Below are 20,594 nucleotides of genomic sequence, written 5' to 3' on the forward strand. Positions count from 1 at the left end.
TTCATTTTATGGTATTTTTGTTGTCACAGTTAATAATATTTTTCGTGGTGAACCCCGGAGCTTTTATACGGTACGTATTATGGTATACCGTTGTCCGTCCGTTGTCAGCATGTCGGAAAAAACTCAAAAACGCTGTAACCAATTTACATGAAAATTCGTTGAATTTTTATTATCTATTGAGAGATCCTCCCTTTCGAATTTTATAAATTTTAGATTTTACGTTTTCGAGTTATAGGATTTTATTAAACAAACTAGAGGCTCTAAAGAGCCTGTGTCGCTCACCTTGGTCTATGTGCTGCAGTGCATATTAAACAATGGACACTCTTCTACATTAAAGACAAGAATATAATTTGTGACAAAATTCTCTGTTTTGGTGATGGTGACTTGTTTGTAGATCTTACTTTACTGAACTTTCTTGCTGTTTACAGTTATCTCTATCTATAATGAACTTGTTCTATAAGTATCAGAGGAGAATATTTCTGTAAAAAAATGTTTGCGTTGCACATGATCCGCTATCCTTAACATTAACATACAGTTATTAAGCTGCTCAGACTGTGATCTGTTCAACAGCAATTAAAACTCTAGACGTATATATCTGAGCATCACGGGACGACACAATGTAAAAGTTATCGGACGGTGACGAACAACGACGGACGCCAAGTGATGAAAAAGTTCACTTGACCCTTTAGGGCCAGGTGAGCTAAAAAGGGGTGATTTTACAGTTTTCGGACAATATTTTTAAAGTGCTTTGAGGAGTTTTCATGAAACTTTAGTGACTGCTTTATATAGATTAAGATTACCTCCCTTTTAGTTTTTTTTTTATAAATTTTTGATATGACATTGAGAAATTATTTATAGGTTTCATAACGAGTGATAATGGATATCGCTTGATATCAACTCGAGTTATTTAATTTCAATATAATATCAAACGATGCTCTGGCGAGTTTATTATTACTATTTGAATTAAATAACGAGAGGAAATTACTTACTTACTTACTCACTTGAATCATAGATATAATAGCCTGGCTGTTGTACTGTTACACCACTGTCCCAGGTTAGGGGGAGGGTTGTGATCCCGCTAACATGTTAAACCCGCCACGTTCTGTATGTATGTGCCTGTCCCAAGTCAGGAGCCTGTTATTAAGTGGTTGTCGTTTGTTTTTGTACATATTTGTTTTTCGTTTATTTTTTTTACATAAATTAGGCCGTTAGCTTTCTCGTTTGAATTGTTTTACATTTGTCATTTCGAGGCCTTTTATAGCTGACTATTCGGTATGGGCTTTGCTCATTGTTGAAGGCCGTACGGTGAGCTATAGTTGTTAATTTTTGTGTCATTTGGTCTCTTGTGGAGAGTTGTCTCATTAACTTCTTTTTTTATATGTAATTAAAAATATTCTACTAAAAGACATTTAATCCGACCAGTTTTTATTCCCGTTGACAATAACATCTGAATTAAATTTCATATATAGTTAACAATGAAATGAATTATTCATCAGCTTAATTCACTCTTTGTACGAACGTCTCAATCCAAATTGTCTATGCTTACATTAGATTGTTGACATCATGAATATATACTGTACATGTAATTTATTAGATGTGACAAACAACAATATATACAGATGGCTGATACTTGTTTATAAAGTCTAAGTGTTAGTACACCTTTATTAAACTGATGAATGCATTGGTTTCGTGCCTTAAAAAGTACATAATTTGAACCCTTTTTTTATTGTTTTAAACGTAAATACACTGACACACAACATTCTAAGCTATAGGAAATTTGTATAATCACTCGATAAAACACGGACGCACTCGAAAAAGCCCGGACTGCTCACGAAAAAACCCGAACACATAGAAATGAATTTAGTCTCAAAATATCGTTTTCCAATGCAACAACATCAATTTTTGTAAAGTGTCTGTATATCTAAGGATATATGGATTCCATGTATGCATTTCCATCGACGTTTGCATTGGTATGTGTATAAAAATTGTTTTTTTCTGTTTTTTGGAATAAAAGCATTGTTAGGCTAAATTCAACTTTTTGAACGAAAAATTAATGTCGGATTGATAATATCTTTTTATCTCAAATACTAACACACCTTGTATATCCTTGTATATTAAACTCAAGCTTCTATATCACGTCTTTTCAGAAAGTAAGTCTGTTTGTTTACATTTTTTATCATATTCACTCGAAAAAAAGTGGTCACACTCGAAAAAACCCGATCAAATCACTCGAAAAACCACGATCCTAGCCGGACACTATACCTACCGTGAATATATAGAACTTAGACCCCGTTCACACTTGAACATATAGATCAATTTAAACTAGATCGGTTGACTTTTAATTTAGATCGATTTAACTCAAATGTGAACGCTTTGAATCAATCTTGAATCGGTATAATCTAAAACACCAAAAAGAGGTAGTATAGTTTGAATAATACTATTGAATCGAAAATAATTTGTGCGCATATATGGCGGCAAAACTACTCGTGCAATTAATTACAAAATGGACTAACATAAAAGGGCTGATATATGGACCCATGACGAAACATTCCTGTTGATCGAATTATGGGGAGATGAAAACTCGGTGTCTTCTTTTCTTCTGTTTTTTTTTAGGAACCGCAGCACTGCACGATGTTGTAACTTACTTGCTAAATTTTTTTGTTTGAAAATTAATGAAAACTATAAAAGTAGCAGTTTCAACATTTGAACTTGTTATTCAAGTGAAACAATAACCCCATCCATTATTTTTTTGCAAGCGTGTGTATCAACACATTAGTTGGATTAAAATTTTCTATTTATACATGTAGTGTTTACAGTTTCACTGTTAATTCGGTCAGATCGATTGCATGTTTACTTGTAGTGTGAACACAGTGGTTAAGATTACATCAATAAAGATCGCTAGGATTAGCGATAATGTGAACGATAACTGGTTTTATTTAGATCGATTCAAAAAAATGCTAACTTGTAAACGGGGTCTAATTTGAAACCATTGTTAAATCCGAAAATTATGGGGAAAGTACATTGTAAAAATCTTCCAGTCAGTAAAAGTCATTTGGCATATAAAAAGGAAAAAAAAGGACGGCTCTACGCTGAATAAGTATTTATGATTTTAAATTAGCTATGTTGAACAAATGTCGTTGTTTATGTTTATGAGTTTATGCATTGTGATATTTGTTTTATTGCTATGTCACCAACGCTTTGGATATAAGTTTGCATTGAAGAAAAAAATACAAATATGAATTAAGTATTTTACGTACAGAGAGTGACATTCACAGCACAAGGGGTATCATCCTCTGTAAGACTGTACATGACTGTGTTTTATACACACAGACCATTCAAAACAACATTCTACAAATTCTACATAGAATCTAAAAACTGATAAACAAGAACCTACAAAAATAGGGGAGGATATAAGGGTTCCAGAAAGGAACGCAGATTCTGTACCACATGACCTGTCGTATTGCAACTTTTTAATTAACGGCAAGTAGTCATTAAACTCTTTGTTAGGATACAATCATTTTCGACGTTAAAGAAACATATTCATAATTTCCATTGAAAAACGTTAACGGAAACATAAAATATTGATATAAATGTTATAGAGGCATATATTTTCATCTCTGTCCTCGGTAAGAGTAGTCTGGAGAAAAAATAGGATGATGTAGTTTTTTTTACATTCAAGCGTGTTTGAGTCAACTGGTTTGTAGGAAGTAGGAAAGTGACCGCCAGTAACAGTAAAACCTCATCTGACCCACTAAACGAGCCCCTGTGAACTATCTAAATCACTGAATTGTATTGCAAAAAAAGAAATCGTATTCTAGTATGCTCTCTCACGAAATATTTTTGGTGAACCTTCGAAACTGCCTTTCAATAATGAATAATAATAAATACAATATTTATAAAGCGCATTATATAATAACAACAACTCTAAGCGCTTCACATTTAAAAATAAATTAAATACAGAAAAAAAACATAAAACATAAAACATAAAATACAAAGCTCCAACTATTATGAATCAAACAAGCAGATAAAAAAATGCATGTACCCTAAAATATGCAAAACAGTCTAAAATTAATGTAGTCAGTTAAAAGCATATAAAATCTACAAGAAATCCTTAAAAGCAGTTCGAAAGAAGTGAGTCTTGAGTTGTTTTTTTAAAAACGTCTAAAGAATCCGAGGACGATATTAAACTGTTCCATAGTGTAGGCGCGGTTTTGTCAACGCCTCTCGCCGTAGCTTTTTGTTCGGACGTCATTTGGAGGATGTAAAAGCATAATATTTTACGACCTGAGGGATCTGTTGGGTTTGTATGACGTAATTACTTCTTGAAGATAGCTAGGATCCTTGCCATTCTGTGTTTTGTACACATATACAATAAGTTTGTATTGGCAACGGTAATGAATGGGTAGCCAGTGGAAAGAGACAAGAACTGGAGTGATTGAGTTAAATTTCCTTTTTCGGGAAATCAAACGTGCTGCTGTGCTTTGGACACGTTGTATCTTACTATTACTAATGATGTTGATGTTAGTACCGTACAACAATGCGTTGCTATAGTCTAGCCTTGATGTAAGTAGGGAGCACACTAGTGTTTTGCAGGCTTCAACCGAAATAAGAGATCGAATTCGACCAATATTCCGAATCTGGTAAAAACAAGCCTTAGTGATAGCACTGGCTTGATGTTCCATACTGATGGTTTTATCGAAGTACATTCCCAGATTTTTCACACAAGAAACTTCGCTTAACACAGTTCCATCAAATGTCAGACGGAAATCGGATAGATTCTTCACATGATGTTTAGGTGCAAAGATAATTAATTCTGTTTTGTCTTCATTAAGTTTAAGCATATTGGCACTCATCCAATCACCATTTCAACCATTTTGACAATATTTGTAAGAAATACTAATGCGTAAATGTGCATTCAATTTGATCATTTGGCAGAGGAAATATTTGTCTTTTAAACTACAGCTTTCAGTAAGCGATCTGTTTTTATGAAATGCGAATAAAAAAACAGATTCTCAAGAGCGCTAATAGGTGTCTCCCTTACCATGTCTACTATTTTCCTTGGTTAAAATAAAACGAATGCGTTTGACGGGTAGACCATTCTAGCGAAATATACATCTGTCTGACAGGAGATTCCGCATAAACGTATGATATGATTTTATAAAGTACGACTCGTGTTTCTGGAATAATATTGATCAGGTGCGCTCGTGTCCACCAGATAAATAAAAATCAAAGAGCACCAATACCAATACCATTAACGGCGTAAACAGAGCAATTTGATTGAGGAAGTTGAAATTTGAATACAACTAACTAAATTTACAATCAAAATGAATCATTGAAAAAAAAAAATCGCTTATTTGCATAGATTATTGTTCTGCAAATGTTTAAAATGATATTGTTTTATGTTTTATGCCCTCCTGGGGCTTGATTTGGTGAATAAAACTATTCTGTTCTGTTCTGTTTCGTTTCGTTTCGTTTCGTTTCGTTCCGTTCCAATCCATTCAATTACTCTCCACTGCACTCCACTCCACTACATTCCGTTCCGTTCCATTTTATCTATTCTATTCCATTCTATTCTATCATATTCTATTCTTTTCCATTACATTGCATTCCACTCCACTCCACTTCACTCTGTTCAATTCCTTTCAATTTCATTCAGTCCCACTTCACTCCATTATATTTCATTCTATTCTACTTTATCATATTCTATTCCGTTCAATTTAATTTCATTCCATTCAACTCAACTCCACTCAACTCTGTTAACGTTCCATTCCATTCCACTCAATTCCATGCCATTTCACTCCACTTCATTCTGATCCGTTCCATTCCATTCCATTCTATTCTATCATTTTATATTCTGTTTCATTTCATTCCATTCCAATCCCTTCTACTCAACTCTGTTCCATATCATTTTACTCCATTCCATTGCACTACACTCCACTCTGTCCCATTCCATTCCATTCAATTTCATTCCATTCCATTCCATTTCATTCCATTCCGTTCTATTTATCGTATTTTATTCCGTTCCATTCATTATATTCCATTACATTCCACTCCACTCCACTCTGTTCCACTCAACTCTACTCCCCTCCCCTCCACTCCAATCCAATCCAGTCCAATTCGTGTCTTGTCCCACTCCTATTTTCTTAATTCTTTAAAATCTCATTTTCATTTTGTTTCCATTAGTTCAGGTTTATATTCTCAATATAGCCTTTTTTGGCTAATGTATTGAGTATCATAACAACCACCAACAATTAATCAATAAACAGTGAAAAACATGAGAGTAGTACGGCCAAATGCGTCATCAGACATTGCACTTAGGTAACGCAAAACCTTGAAAAGGATATTTAAATTCATTCGATAAGGGAAACATTATGTTAACTTCGCTACCATTCAACTGATTTTCTGAAAACTACTAAATAGGGAAGTTGGCTACCTTCCAACTTCGCAATTGTATGTTACAGGTAAGACACAATAGTACGATATGCTAAGGTTTTCAAAAAGTCAATATCTTCGTTCCAGTATAATGGTTATTGATATTTCAGAGTTGATACCACAGTCATATTGAGAATTAATGACATGCAGGTAAATAAGACATTTTGCATATTTTATTTTATTCATTTGCTTTTCTTACCAATGGAAAGAAGGTGGAATGAAGGAACATTGTTATCCATTTTCACAACCAAAAAACTTTGTATATATATATATTTGTTATGAACATAAATGTAAAGATTCATCGGACATATGCAACATGCCCTTGATGTCATTCATCCCTGAAATGTCGGTTTTAAAGTCTCAAACATAACGTGTAATTATGGATATTAATGTTGTTATAATAGAGCGTAAATGACCAAGTTTCCTGTTAATATCATGAGATCTTGGTGTTTGAACCAATGGTTTTTAATAATAAAACTGAAGTTATCATTTAAAAGTTTTATGAACATCGTCATGATTGTTTGGTTTACCATTTTGGAATATCTATGTTATAGATGACCACATTATTACGTGTATAAGTTCCACTTAGCCACAGTCCCGTTTATTTCTCCTCGACTGTGACTTATACTGCCACTCTTAACCTTATTTGTGCCTGATGTGGAGCAGCATGACGGGAGCCACTGGTGTTACAGGAACAGCTTACCCTTCCGAAGTACATAAGTTCTATCCGGTTTTTGGTGTGGTTCGTATTTCTCTGTCTTTAACAGGTGCGGATACAGGATGATACGTTAGGAGAGCGCACATTCGAATTAGGAATTAGAGGACCTTATTTTAAAGCAACATTTGCTGTAAATTTACCTTTATTACATTTTGTTTCTTTTTTAGGGGGGGGGGGGTGCTTGCTTAATTTCTGTTTAGTTTTTATTGGACTGTTGTTGGTCATTTTGACGGTTTTGTTTTGGCCATGGTGTCGTCTTTTTTTTTCGACAAATAATTGGTATCTCCTCCCCTTTCCATACTATTGCAGCCTCGTTTTTGTAGTTTCTTATATTTGTTAATGCGCATCTCATCGAGTAACTGTTTAGGTAAAGTTTCCAACAGACGTTAAAGGTGGCACCTCGTGTTTCCCTTTTAACTCTTATGACTCAAAGATTAGCTTCTCGATCGACGTATTATATGTTTTTTTATAGAAAATAATCTTTTCTTCTGAAAACACTTGAAAAAATGTTCAGTAATCTATTTGAACAAAATCTTCAATAACAAATGTAGGAATGAAGCTTCCTATTTTATCTAGATGGTGACAAGCATCTAAGAAAACAACCATTCGTTGGTACAATAGTGGTCAAAGGAACAGTAAGGTTGCATCTATTTTCTTTTTTCTCTCGTCTGACTAAAATGACATGTTATCACCACCAAAAGTGTCATCCTTTTACATTAAACAAATATTCTTCTCTGAAACTAATTAGCAAAAAAACTGAGCCAGACTCCCCATTCAGCATTTACGGAAATATTTTATTTTTTTTAACAGTTTTAGTTTGAAGAAAAGTGAGATATTGGGAAAATACATACCAGTCAAATGTATATAGCATACATTCAATTTGGTTACATGTGTAAATAATTGGAAAAATTTTACATTACAGATTTGAAAAACACTTTTCCAAGATTCAAACTTATATCTTTTTTTTTATGTTTTAAATCCCCTAACCTGATTATTTCATAGATGTCTTTTTTTTTAATTTTCAGATGGTCGACAAGCCATTTTCCTAAATGGCGCAAAGGTAAAAAAAAATAATACTGCACTTTTTTTTATATTATTGAAATAACACAAGCTGGTTATGCGGAATTAGACTTTGGCAAGAGTATTTTCTTTTGGTCAAGACATTATGGTTTTCTTGAAATGTTAACGTGTGTCTTAATTTGAAATAATACTTTTTGTAGTAAAAACTCACCAAAGATACTAGACTTATAATAAGGTAAGCCAGACGAGTATTTCGTATACATAAGAATCATCAGTGGCATTTGAATCAAAACAGTTGTAAGGCCAAATCATATACGAAGCTGTAAAATGCAAGGTAGCTTAGATTAGCTTGCATTTTACAATAATGCATAGTTATTGAACAGTGCGAATCGAGAAATAGTTTATTTTTGTATGACTAAATGTAGCCAATGGGTAGATATCATTTAGTAAGTATATAAAAATTAGAGTGAAAAAATGAGAAAAACTAGTACCGTATAGTCGGCTATAAAAGACACCAACATAAAAATGTGTAGCAATTCAAACGAGAACGCTAACGGCTTAATTTATAACAATACAATTTACGAAAAACAAATATAACAGATATGAACCAACGGCAACCATTGAATTACATGCTCCTGACTTGGGACAGGCACACAAAGAATATGACGGGCTTTAACATATTTTATGCATTTAACGGAAATTTTAATTTTTAAGTTGAAAGGAATAAAAAGGTCTGTTTGGTTGATTGGATATCGATTAATTTCGGTATGCAAATTAAAAAATAATTCAGACCCATTTTGTCTATTTCCATCACATTGCATCAGTCATTTGCCGTCCGTAATTAAACAAAATGTTTTCTTTGAAAATATAAATAAAACTTTGCAGGAATGATGCATGGGAGTTATTATATAAAATAGTCATCGGTAAAGTCCGTCTGGCTATCGTTGATTCTGACTGGCAAGCTTTCAAAAATCTACTCGTAAAATACAAGCCTTACAAAATGTTTTGAAATGTCCAGGGGATTTAAAATGATTTGAAGACCCCCTTAAAAGCATATTTTTTAAAAGTTGAATGGATGACTCTCGGTGAAGTGTATGACTACAAACAGTTTAAATAAACCATTGATAGTGCATTATCTGATGAAGTCCTCTGCAAACAACAATGTACTTTTTGTAGTCCGTTTATATAATACGAATGTACGAGTTTCTGTTCTTCAAATTTCATTGACAGAATTTTATAATACTAATTGGATGGCCAGAAATATTTACATTTTTATTTTGCATCTCATTCTTATTTCAATCTCACCATGGAGTAAAATGGTACTACCGATATATAAGTAGATAAAACCAATCTGAATACATGTATTTTATCATAAAAAGAAAACCATAAAAACCATCACGGTAACATACATTTTATTTCGTGATCGTTCGGAGAACTCATCTCATGCTACCATTATTAGAATCCTTAAAAAAAAAAAACATTAAGAAAGTGAAACCATATCGACATTCTGAACCAATATTTGCGGCTTTCTAATTGTTTAATTATGTTTTAGTTTAGACTCATCGTCTAGAGGACAAAGACGAGGAAGAGGTTATGGAAGAGGTAGAGGTTATGGAAGAGGTAGAGGATATCAATCACGAAGCGAATCAGATTGCCGGTGAGTGTCCATGACAAAATATTTAAAATGTTTAGATTATAAATCAAGTAAAATAAATCCTTTGTTTTTCTATTAAGTTGCTTACATGCATCTACGTCATTTGGTCTCTGGTGGATAGTGGTCTCACTGACAATCATGCCACATTTTCTAAGTTTTATATTGATAAGATTCCAAATTCCTAAACCTTAGTCAAAACAGTTTTAAATCCATATGCTTAATTTTCTTGTAATGTTTTGTAATTTTGTAATTTCTCACACCCATAACACTGAGTATGCATTAAACTGTAACATCGTACATTTGTCTGATGTGACAAAAAGTTTTACATCAAGAAATGCGCATGTTGACAGGAGTTTGATTTACTACAATTTTTCACAAAATTACCAACAGTCGAACAGTCATTTTTGCATGGGAAATATCCAACGAAAGGTAAAAAGGTATACATTTTTATTCTGAAGAACACTTGCTGATATTCTAATTGAAATCCTCGTTACAGTGTTCGTCTAACTTACCAAACAACTCTTTTGCACAACTTCAAGCACTCGTCTAACACATTTTTGCATCGGCCTACAAGATTGTACCATATTCAGTATTTTACATGTCGAACTATGTTTGCGACAAGAAATTACATATGTGTTTCATTAAATCAACTCTTTCTGACCCAATTATGCTGTTAATTTCAGCGTCAACTTATCAGGAGTCATCACTTGATATACACAAGGTTTTTATCAGAAACTGGTTATCGGTGTTAATAACAAAAAAAATTAAAGCAAAAAAAAAAATGTTGAACGAAAAAATCCACTGAAACACATGTTTCAAAAACATTTATAATCAAAATATATTGAGATAAATAGTAAGCACATACGACATGCTTTTCCATACAGTTTACTATTTATCTTCAAGTAAATACTTCGATTATATGTTCAAACTAGTCAAATTTTATTTACTTTAAGCTTAGGTGAACCATTTCAACAAATGCACAGTTCAGAGGTAAACAGTAATTTACAATGCTTTTTTTCGACACACATGGACTGCTGTCCCATTTTCTATGATAGATATTAACTGAGAAACGTATTTAATTAAAAAAACAAAATGATGAAGTGCAAATCAACATTTCTATGTTGTTTTCAACTATTTAAGAGAAGATACTCCGCTAACATTTAACCCATATTTTGCAGAGAAACACGGTATAACATTCAGTAAAATAAGCTAATGGGGACTATATTAGTTTTAGAAGAATTAATTAACCGTGTTCGAATTTTCACACGAAACAGAATCTTTCGTGTGTTTTGTTTGGTGTACTCTTTTTTACAGGACAATAGATGTGATACCAGAGATAGAAGCGCCCCTTTTTAGACTTGGTTATACACACTATTTATACCTATTATTTAGCATCCCACATAATAAAAAGTTATTAAAACCCACAACATTGTACATACAAAACAAGGTAAAATCGAATATCATTTAAAACCATACAGCAAACAATGTTTGTTCTCCATATGTTACGATTGCAAACTTTTTCAGGCGATCTAATAGCAGTTCTATCAGAGCAGGAAGGAAACCTTGGCGGCTATTGTTTGGATTCAGGAGGCTCACAGAGTTGAAAGATAAAGAATCAAATGAAATTCTTCTACACTGCACTTCAAACAAGGACTGTCTGGAAGATGCCCTTAACGATACGGACCACGACGAAGAGATGTTTTGTCTTATTTTGAAATGCTGTGCTAAAGCATGTCAGTGTGAATCATTATCACAAAAGCTGTTGGAGTTTCTTGTAACATTAGAAGATTCCAAATTCCTAAAAGAAACGCTTACTGACTATATTATTGATCTTAAACATTTACCTTCGTCAGAAATTGAGTTACACGAAGACAGGCTAGTAGACATAATGATGATTTTCGCCCAATTGAAAATGAAAGTTCCTCATGCAATGTTGCTTTCTTTAGGAGTATTAGCTATGTTAGAGGAAGTTCTCCAAGCAGTCGAATATGAATGTGGTGTGGTCAGTCATAAACTTGCTGCTGCCTACAAAGAATGGAAGGAAGCAAAACAAATTACTGTCAAGCAGAAACCATCGAAACAAAATAAGCGATATCTGTCTAACGCTGAAGATGAATGGCTGCCACCAGAAAACTTTAGAGAAATTCCTGTCTTTCCCGAATCAATTGACATTAATGTACAAGATTTGCCGTTCTTACGCCGCAACAAAGTTGAAGGTCGTTATCATGACCTGAATCACTATTTAGATGTGCAGTTCCGTTTATTAAGGGAGGATTTCATTGCTCCACTCAGGGAAGGTGTCAAAGAATATATAGAAGCTATTAGTACTAATGGAAAAACGACGAGACTGCAAGATGTAAGAATATACACAGATGTCCAAATAATTAGTCCAATTTGTAGCAACTTAGGATTATGCCAACGTGTCACATTCACGTGTCCTGGTTTTAATCGTATACGGTGGGAATCAACAAAGAGACTCATTTTTGGTTCATTGGTTGTTTTATCCGCAGATAAATTTGACACGTTCCTTTTTGCTACTGTTGCAAACCGTGATTTAAAAGATGTAAGAAAGGGACTTGTTGATCTTCAGTTTGAAAGTGATTCTCAGAAACTAACATCTGTTCGTCCAGGAACCAACTTCGTCATGGCAGAGACAAGTGCATATTTTGAAGCATATCGGCACGTACTGCTTGGCCTACAGAACATGAAAGAGGGAGACTTGCCTTTTGAGAAGTATATTGTACATTGTGAAGTGAATGTTAAGCCACCAGCCTATCTTTGTCGACAGCCATCTGCTCGAATGGATCTTCGTCCTTTGGTCGATGAAGATATTTGGTTGAGAGATGAGAGTCACCAACCTGGCCGACGCGTACAAGATGCTTCAAAGCCTGTCTATACATTCAGTGCCAGGGCAAACATGGCGAATAATATCAAAGTTACAGATGAAACATACTGGCCAGATCCAGGGCTATTGCACCTGGACAATTCTCAGTTCGATGCCGTTCGCACGGCTCTTTCAAAGGAATTTGTGATCATTCAAGGACCCCCAGGTACAGGGAAGACGTATATTGGACTAAAGATAGTAAGAGCATTGCTCCACAACAAGTCATTGTGGACTACAGATTCCATTACAAGAGAACATAACAACAAGCCACTTTTAGTCGTGTGTTATACAAATCATGCTCTTGATCAGTTTTTAGAAGGCATTATAAACTTTTACAAAGGGGATGTCTTGCGTTTAGGTGGGCGAAGCTCTAGTGAGGTAATGAAAAATTATAGCATTGCCAACAAGCGTGAAGCACTGAGAAGAAACCGGAGTATACCTAGAGCCATCTATGTAGAAAGAACTAAAACAAGAATTAGAGTAAAAGCTCTTAGAACTAGTATCAATTTTCTAGCAGCGAGAATAGAAAGTGCAAAAATTAATATATTACACGAGGAATGTCTTCAAGCAATTATTAGCCAAAAACATTTTAGGAATTTGATAAGTGGATATGAACTTATTAAGTTTCAAGAGAACACCAGATACTTTCGGAATGCTAGAAAGCAAAAGGAATCTGCTTTAATTGAATGGCTAGGATACGGACAATTTTTACAACAAAACACTAAAGAAAAGATACCAAACACCATAAGTAAAGACAGAGAAACAACAACCGAAGACGATTTAGTAGACGTTATAAATGAAATTGATGCAGAAACTCAGCAAAGGCAAACAGATGGTTACAACGACGGTGAAAATGTCAATGAAAACGAAACTATTGCAGAGGTTACTGATATCCTTTCCCGCTTAGGGATCGGTGAGAATACTGTTGCTATTAATGTATCTGAAATGGATGACGATGAAGCAATAACTCCTGAAATGTCTTTCCGATCAAAGAACAATTCAAATGAATGGGAAATTCAAGGTAGACATTGGAAACTCATGAAGAAAAAGCTTAAACAACAACTTCGTTCTAATGAATCTATGAATGATACAGAAGTTTCACAAATCCGTGATATTTGGAATTTGTCTTCCGAAAATAAATGGCGGCTTTATCGATACTGGATTCTTCAGTACTGTAACATTATTCAAAGAAAAATCGATCAAAATGAAGAGGAATTTAAGAATGCATGCAAAGCACATATAGAAATACAGATGCAAGAAGATAAAGATATAATGAAACACGCCACTGTTATCGGCATGACAACTACATGCGCGGCAAAATATCAACCAGTACTTAAAGAACTTGGACCAAGAATAATTGTAGTAGAGGAGGCGGCAGAGGTTCTTGAGGCTCATGTGATTACCACTTTGAGCAAACAATGTGAGCATCTGATTCTAATTGGCGACCATCAACAGCTTAAGCCTAACCCAACAGTGTATAAACTTGCACTGAATTTTAACCTTGATTTGTCTTTATTTGAAAGAATGATAAAGAACAAACTCGAATATAATTGTCTTGAGCAACAGCATCGCATGCGTCCAGAAATCGCAAAAATCATGAAAATTATATATCCACGTTTGTTGAATCACGAAATTGTTCACACATATGAGGATATAAAGGGCGTATCAAAAAATGTATTTTTCGTCAACCATTCTGAAAAAGAGTCTTCAGATGAAGAATCCAGAAGCCGCTCTAACCAACACGAGGCAGAATATATCGCCGGACTATGTAAATACTTACTATTACAAGGTTATTCTCCCTATCAAATAACAGTTTTAACATTGTATTCTGGACAACTTTTCTGTCTTAAACAAAAAATGCCAAAGTCAACTTTTAATGGTGTCAAGATAACAGTTGTCGATAATTTCCAAGGAGAGGAAAACGATATCATAATATTGTCCTTAGTCCGGAGCAATGAGGCAGATAACATTGGTTTTCTTAGTATCGAAAACAGGGTGTGCGTAGCATTATCTCGTGCAAAAAAAGGATTTTATGTAATTGGAAATTTTGAAATGCTAGCACGAACAAATCAATTATGGAAGTCAATCATAAGCCTTGCTAAAGATGATGACTTTTTAAGTGAAGGCCTGACGTTATACTGCCAAAATCATCCTAATGATAAAGGAATCTACGCAAAGATAGGGAGCGACTTTAAGAAAGCACCAGAAGGTGGCTGCTTAAAACCCTGCGATGTACGCCTCAGCTGCGGGCATACTTGTACAAGGGCGTGTCATGTAAGCGACAGGAAACATGAACAATTCAAATGCATGAAACCTTGCGTAAAAAAAGCATGTAATTTAGGACACCGATGCCAGGGACGATGTAGTCACAAATGCCCTCCATGCATGTTTCTTATCGCTAAAACGTTACCCTTATGTGGACATATTCAAAATGTTCCATGTTCTATGGATCCCTTAAAATGGAGTTGCACAGATAAATGTCAGAAAATGTTAAAATGCAATCACTTATGTGGAAACCTTTGTGGAGAAAGTCATACAGATAAATGTCAAGATTTAGTAGAAAAGGACTGGTCATGTGGACATTCTGCAACAATAGAGTGTTACAGGTCAAACATGCAATGTCCGTCAGTTTGCAAAAGTGAACTTGGCTGTGGTCATTTATGCAAAGGAACTTGTGGCCAGTGTTTTCAAGGAAGACTTCATAAAGCATGCAAACAGAGATGTAATCGTACACTTCTTTGTGATCATCCTTGCAAAAACTTTTGTTCAAATTGCCCTCCGTGTACACTTAAGTGTGAAAACCGTTGTATTCATAGTAATTGTCAGAAAACTTGCGGCGAACTGTGTATACAGTGTATCGAGAAATGTGAATGGCAATGTCAACACTTTCGTTGTACCAAATTATGCAGCCAGCCATGCGATAGACCAAGATGTAATCAACGATGTAGAAATCCATTAAAATGCGGTCATCGATGCATTGGAGTATGTGGCGAGCCCTGTCTAACTTTATGCAAGATATGCAACAAAGATAAGGTTACTGAAATATGTTCCGAATTACACGACAAGCCTAATGCGCTTTTTGTTCAGTTGGAAGACTGTTCTCATGTTTTTGAAGTAGATTGGCTTGATAGATGGATGGACAATGATAGCCAAACACGCGAAAAAACACCAGTTAAGTTGAAAGAGTGTCCAAAATGCATGAAGCCAATTAGACGAAATGTTAGATACGGTAACCTGATAAAGCAAACTTTGAACGATATTGAAACTGTAAAAAAAAAGTTAGAGCAAAGAAAATCCGAGCTGGAGTATTCCTCACTACGAAAATCTAGATCATTAGTTTCAGCTGACCGCAGGATATTCAACGAACAATACTCGAGAAATCAGATATCATCCCAAAATAATTTTGCAGCTGTAGAAAATCAGATAAGATGTTTAATAACTTTGTCAGAAATTAAAGAGAAATACCAAAACGAAGTTGTTCGATCAAGAACAGAAGGGATATTAAATGCATTGCAACAAATAGACGAAGTACACGATTTCATCATCAAAGATCGAAGCTACTTCACTCTCCAGGAAACAGATGATATATTGAGAGAAATGGAAAGATTCAATCTTTTACTGAAATTTTCACATCTTAAAGAATGGAAATTGAAATCTGACATTAAAATGGACGCGTCCTTTGATGTAAATCTAGGAAGAGTGAAGAGATACCTGACAGATGGAAATCAATTTATCGATCGAAGAAAGGTCTTTGTTACTAAATTTCTCAAGGTCGTTGAAGACCTCATACCTCGATCGGGTCTTGATATATCGGACAGGGAGAGAACAGTATTGGTCAACGCAAAGCAGCTGTTCAAAGGTTATTGGTACAAATGTAAAAATGGTATGTAACAGTATTCTACGAACATATACTTTTGTTCACTATTTTAGTATAGTGCATATTTTTTTCTGTTATTGATTAAGATTTCACAAGCTGATTTTTGGTATATTTTCGTTTACTTCTGCTTTTTCAACGCGATTATCAACCTTTAAGTTAGAAAATTTCGCATAACTGACATTGCATTACTCTGTTTATGTTGGGAAAGGGTAATGCGCTTATTTTGCTTCGTGTTGTGGTTGAATGCGAAGTTAAAAAAGATCAACTTCAGTTGCAGTTTGCATTTATATTTGAAAGAATTATGGCCATTGGAAATTTAGAAAGTCCGTGAAAGTAAATATTTCCCGTTTTTTCCAATACCATGAATAATGATATCCATATTGCATATACCATAGAAAAAGACGAAACAATATGAACACTGATTGAATTTCGATATGAGGAGATACGGGGTATTATGTCAATGAAAGCCATCAATCGACAAAAACCTAATTAACTTCTAGAGGTCACATACAGACATGTCGGGTGTTGTCTGCTCTATGGTCGGGTTGTTGTCTCTTTGACACATTCCCCATTTCCATTCTCAATTTTATGTGTATATACAATATATCAAGCTCTATATCGTTCACTTTGAGAAAGGAAAGTAACGTTTGAATTGATGTGTTTTTACTCCAATAATTCTATTATGAGGGATTGTAGCCATTCCTATTTTCTTGTGATTGATAGTTAAAAGCAAAAGACAACAAATGAGAAATAGAAAACCATAGATCAAAGTTTATAAAAGCTAATATTTCAACAAGAAACATAAAATAAAGCAAATACGTTTGTACACTAAACATTTCTTTTACAAACAAAATTCAGTATATATCATAATAGTGAACATATATGTGAAAGAATAGATAAGCAATTTATCTTTCCTTCATGGATTCACATATATTACAGAAACATCTAAAACTTGACTGAAATATAATAAAAACATATTTTACACTTTTCGGAAACTATTAAGCCATCGCAATAAATATCAAGATAGAGCACAGTTAGTATTAAATATGGTGAAAAAGTTCAAATAAAGTGAAATTTTGTTTTCTGACTTACAGGTATTTTGTTATAAAATAACCGAATGTTACTTATCTTATTTGTTTTACTACCAAGAACAACACAACGGGTGCCACTATAGAGAACCACTAGCTCTAACCTTTCTGAAGTACCAGAGTTTCCCCCGTTAACTATACTTTGGGTTATGTTCATATTTCTCAATCTTTAGTTTCTGCTTTATGATCTCATCTTCGCTAGCCAAGGGTTACGATCCACTTCCCTCCTCTCCACCCTTGGCAGATTGAGATAGAATTTCGGAGACACAAGGTAATGATTTTCATTGGTTGCAGTCGAAACTCGCTGCATCCAATCAAAAAGCGCCTATAACATGATCACGTGTAAATGTAGAAAGTGTATGTAAACAATTGCCACGTGCTTATTGTGCAACAGGTCTTTACATCCCTAAACATACGACTATATTTAGTTACAATTTGAATGTTTTTAATCAACTAATAGAAGTTCCTCTGCATGTTTCTTGCACAAATGCATGAATGTCAACGTATATTTTCGTTTCCTGCTTTACCAAGTGTGTAGAATCTAGACGCTACCGTGTTTTTACCTCCAAATTGAAGAGTTCAAGTGCTACCATTGGTCAAGAATAATGTATCCGGAATGGGCGTGACTTTAATCTACCGATAGATGGCGCAACATTGTTATTACAAATGTTGGCTTAATCTGCCAAGGGCGGAGAGGAGGGAAGTGGATCGTAACCTTTGGCTAGTGAAGATGTATGATATGGACTGTTCTTTGTATATTTGTGTTTTCGTTTGTCCATGGTATTATTTTTTTTTTTGCTAACTTATCATTTTTATTTTGCCATCTAAGAGTATATAGCTATTAACATCTTCAACGTTGTACAATATTTAATTAGCCGACCAAGTTAAATGCCGTTTTTTTTCTGGAATCCAAGTTGTGCTTATTTTTAATCCTTCTTATCAGGGCATATAGGTTTATCCCTGTCTCAATCTAATTAAAATATCGAACAATCGTAACTTGTGTCATATGAGTATAACGAAATCATAGATCTATATTTTAATTAGATTGATCCCTGTCTGTCCATTCGTTCGTCGTAATATATATATATTTACAACTATATTTCATATAAATCATAAACTTTTACTCGAATGCGATTATGATACACAGTTAAGAACATGAAAAAATGTAGGACCTATTTGGTTTTCTCTTATAATAATATCGGTTCCGTATGGAAAACATTAAAGAAGCAGATATTAATTTTGATAAACAAAAAAATTAAACCGTTTATAGTCGTTATATGTATGAATAGTATAGCAAACGCATTTTATTCCTTATAAGGTCATGTGTATGCATTCAGTGCCTGTGGAGGTGAAACTGAAGGAAGCATTTGCCCAGAATGCAGGACGACAATTGTTGGAAGGAGCCATCGATTGAGAGAAAGAGCGGAAACGATGTTGTAAGAATAGATGGTGCCAGACATCTTTCCTAGTCGGAATAATAAGGAAAATTATGACCCGTTTCAAATCGGAAATTGAAGTAGAGTCGAAATGGAATTCTAATGTATATATACTAAACAAATGATAATGATATAGGAGTAGATTCCAATGAAAGGGATATCAAATATTCAAATAATCCTATAACCAGAAATGTTTTATTTTATTCGCTTGTTTCTATGTCAATAAATGTGCCTTTGCTACTCTCCTTTATGATTCGATTCATGCTGAAATATATCATAGAAATTAGACGTTGTATTGCCTGAAAAGGGGAATTTATCTTTTCACTTGTCGATATCATTTCGTAAAACAACAGATTTCTGTGGCAATCTCGTTTGAATTTTAATCGTTCTTCAACGTAGTTTGCTATCAAAGGACAATAATCATAAATATTTTATCAAATCGCAAATGATTCATTCTCAGTCTTTTGCATTTACAATATGTCAGTGATCGCACATGGTTGTTTGATAAATATAAGTATAGTTATTCAAATATTTAAAACTCAACCCATACTGCATGAAAAATCTAAATCTGAAAGAACACTAGTGCATTTGTTTGTTTTTTTGTTAGTTTTGCTATGTTTATTTTTTTAAATTTTGGTATGAACTATGTATTTGAATAATACCTCATAGATGGATCCAGTTAGATGTTTACAGACATTCAAGCCGTTCAATGAATTATTTGTAATGTCTCCAAATATACATTGAATAGGTATTTCTAAATTGTGCAACATACACCGTACAAACGACAGTGTATTTTTTTAATTCAAAACTTACCAAAGTGATTTTTAAAGAAAATACTATATAGATTAAAGATTGTTAGGTTAAACGGCAGTGTAAATAGTTTTTACTAAGTAATTAATTTGGCAATAGATAATTCGTTTTGAATTTCTGTTTCAATAAAATTTGCTATTATATATATATATATATATATATATATATATATATATATATATATAAGTCTAGAGATTTGCACAACGATACTAATATAAGATGGTATTATACGAAGATGTTGTTAATAAATCGTGTTGACAAATATTTCGGCTTAACAAATAGCCTTCTTCGGTGTCAATTATTTTAACAATACTGTATTGTTAAAATAATTGACACCGAAGAAGGCTATTTGTTAAGCCGAAATATTTGTCAACACGATTTATTAACAACATCTTCGTATAATACCATCTTATATTAGTATCGTTGTGCAAATCTCTAGACTTATATAATTTTTTCCTTATCTGCACAGTATCGTCTATTCTAGACGATCCGGTACATAGTAAATTTGCTGGTTGGTCCTTTTTATAGACTTCTATATATATATATATATATATATACAAGTCTAAATTGAAAACAACGTTCAAACCTATGATTGCGTTGGATAAAAACCGCAATTTTTATACGCGTGCATGCAAAACAAATTTCTTTGTAGAGGGGTCTAAATACAGCACAAAC

General features: G+C 33.9%; 1 protein-coding gene across 1 annotated transcript; it reads left to right on the forward strand.

The window, feature by feature from the left end:
* Positions 1-6,460: 6,460 nt before the first annotated feature.
* Positions 6,461-19,349, forward strand: LOC127737874 (NFX1-type zinc finger-containing protein 1-like). The gene is made up of 5 exons (XM_052248822.1): positions 6,461-6,582; positions 8,176-8,210; positions 9,723-9,827; positions 11,349-16,591; positions 18,992-19,349. The coding sequence occupies exons 2-5, from the start codon at positions 8,200-8,202 to the stop codon at positions 19,111-19,113; spliced, it is 5,481 nt and encodes a 1,826-aa protein (XP_052104782.1). The 5' UTR covers positions 6,461-6,582; positions 8,176-8,199; the 3' UTR covers positions 19,114-19,349.
* The last annotated feature ends 1,245 nt before the right edge of the window (positions 19,350-20,594 follow it).

The sequence above is a fragment of the Mytilus californianus genome, unplaced genomic scaffold (assembly GCF_021869535.1).
Source record: "Mytilus californianus isolate M0D057914Y unplaced genomic scaffold, xbMytCali1.0.p SCAF_4, whole genome shotgun sequence".
In the NCBI taxonomy this organism is placed as follows: Eukaryota; Metazoa; Mollusca; class Bivalvia; order Mytilida; family Mytilidae; genus Mytilus; species Mytilus californianus.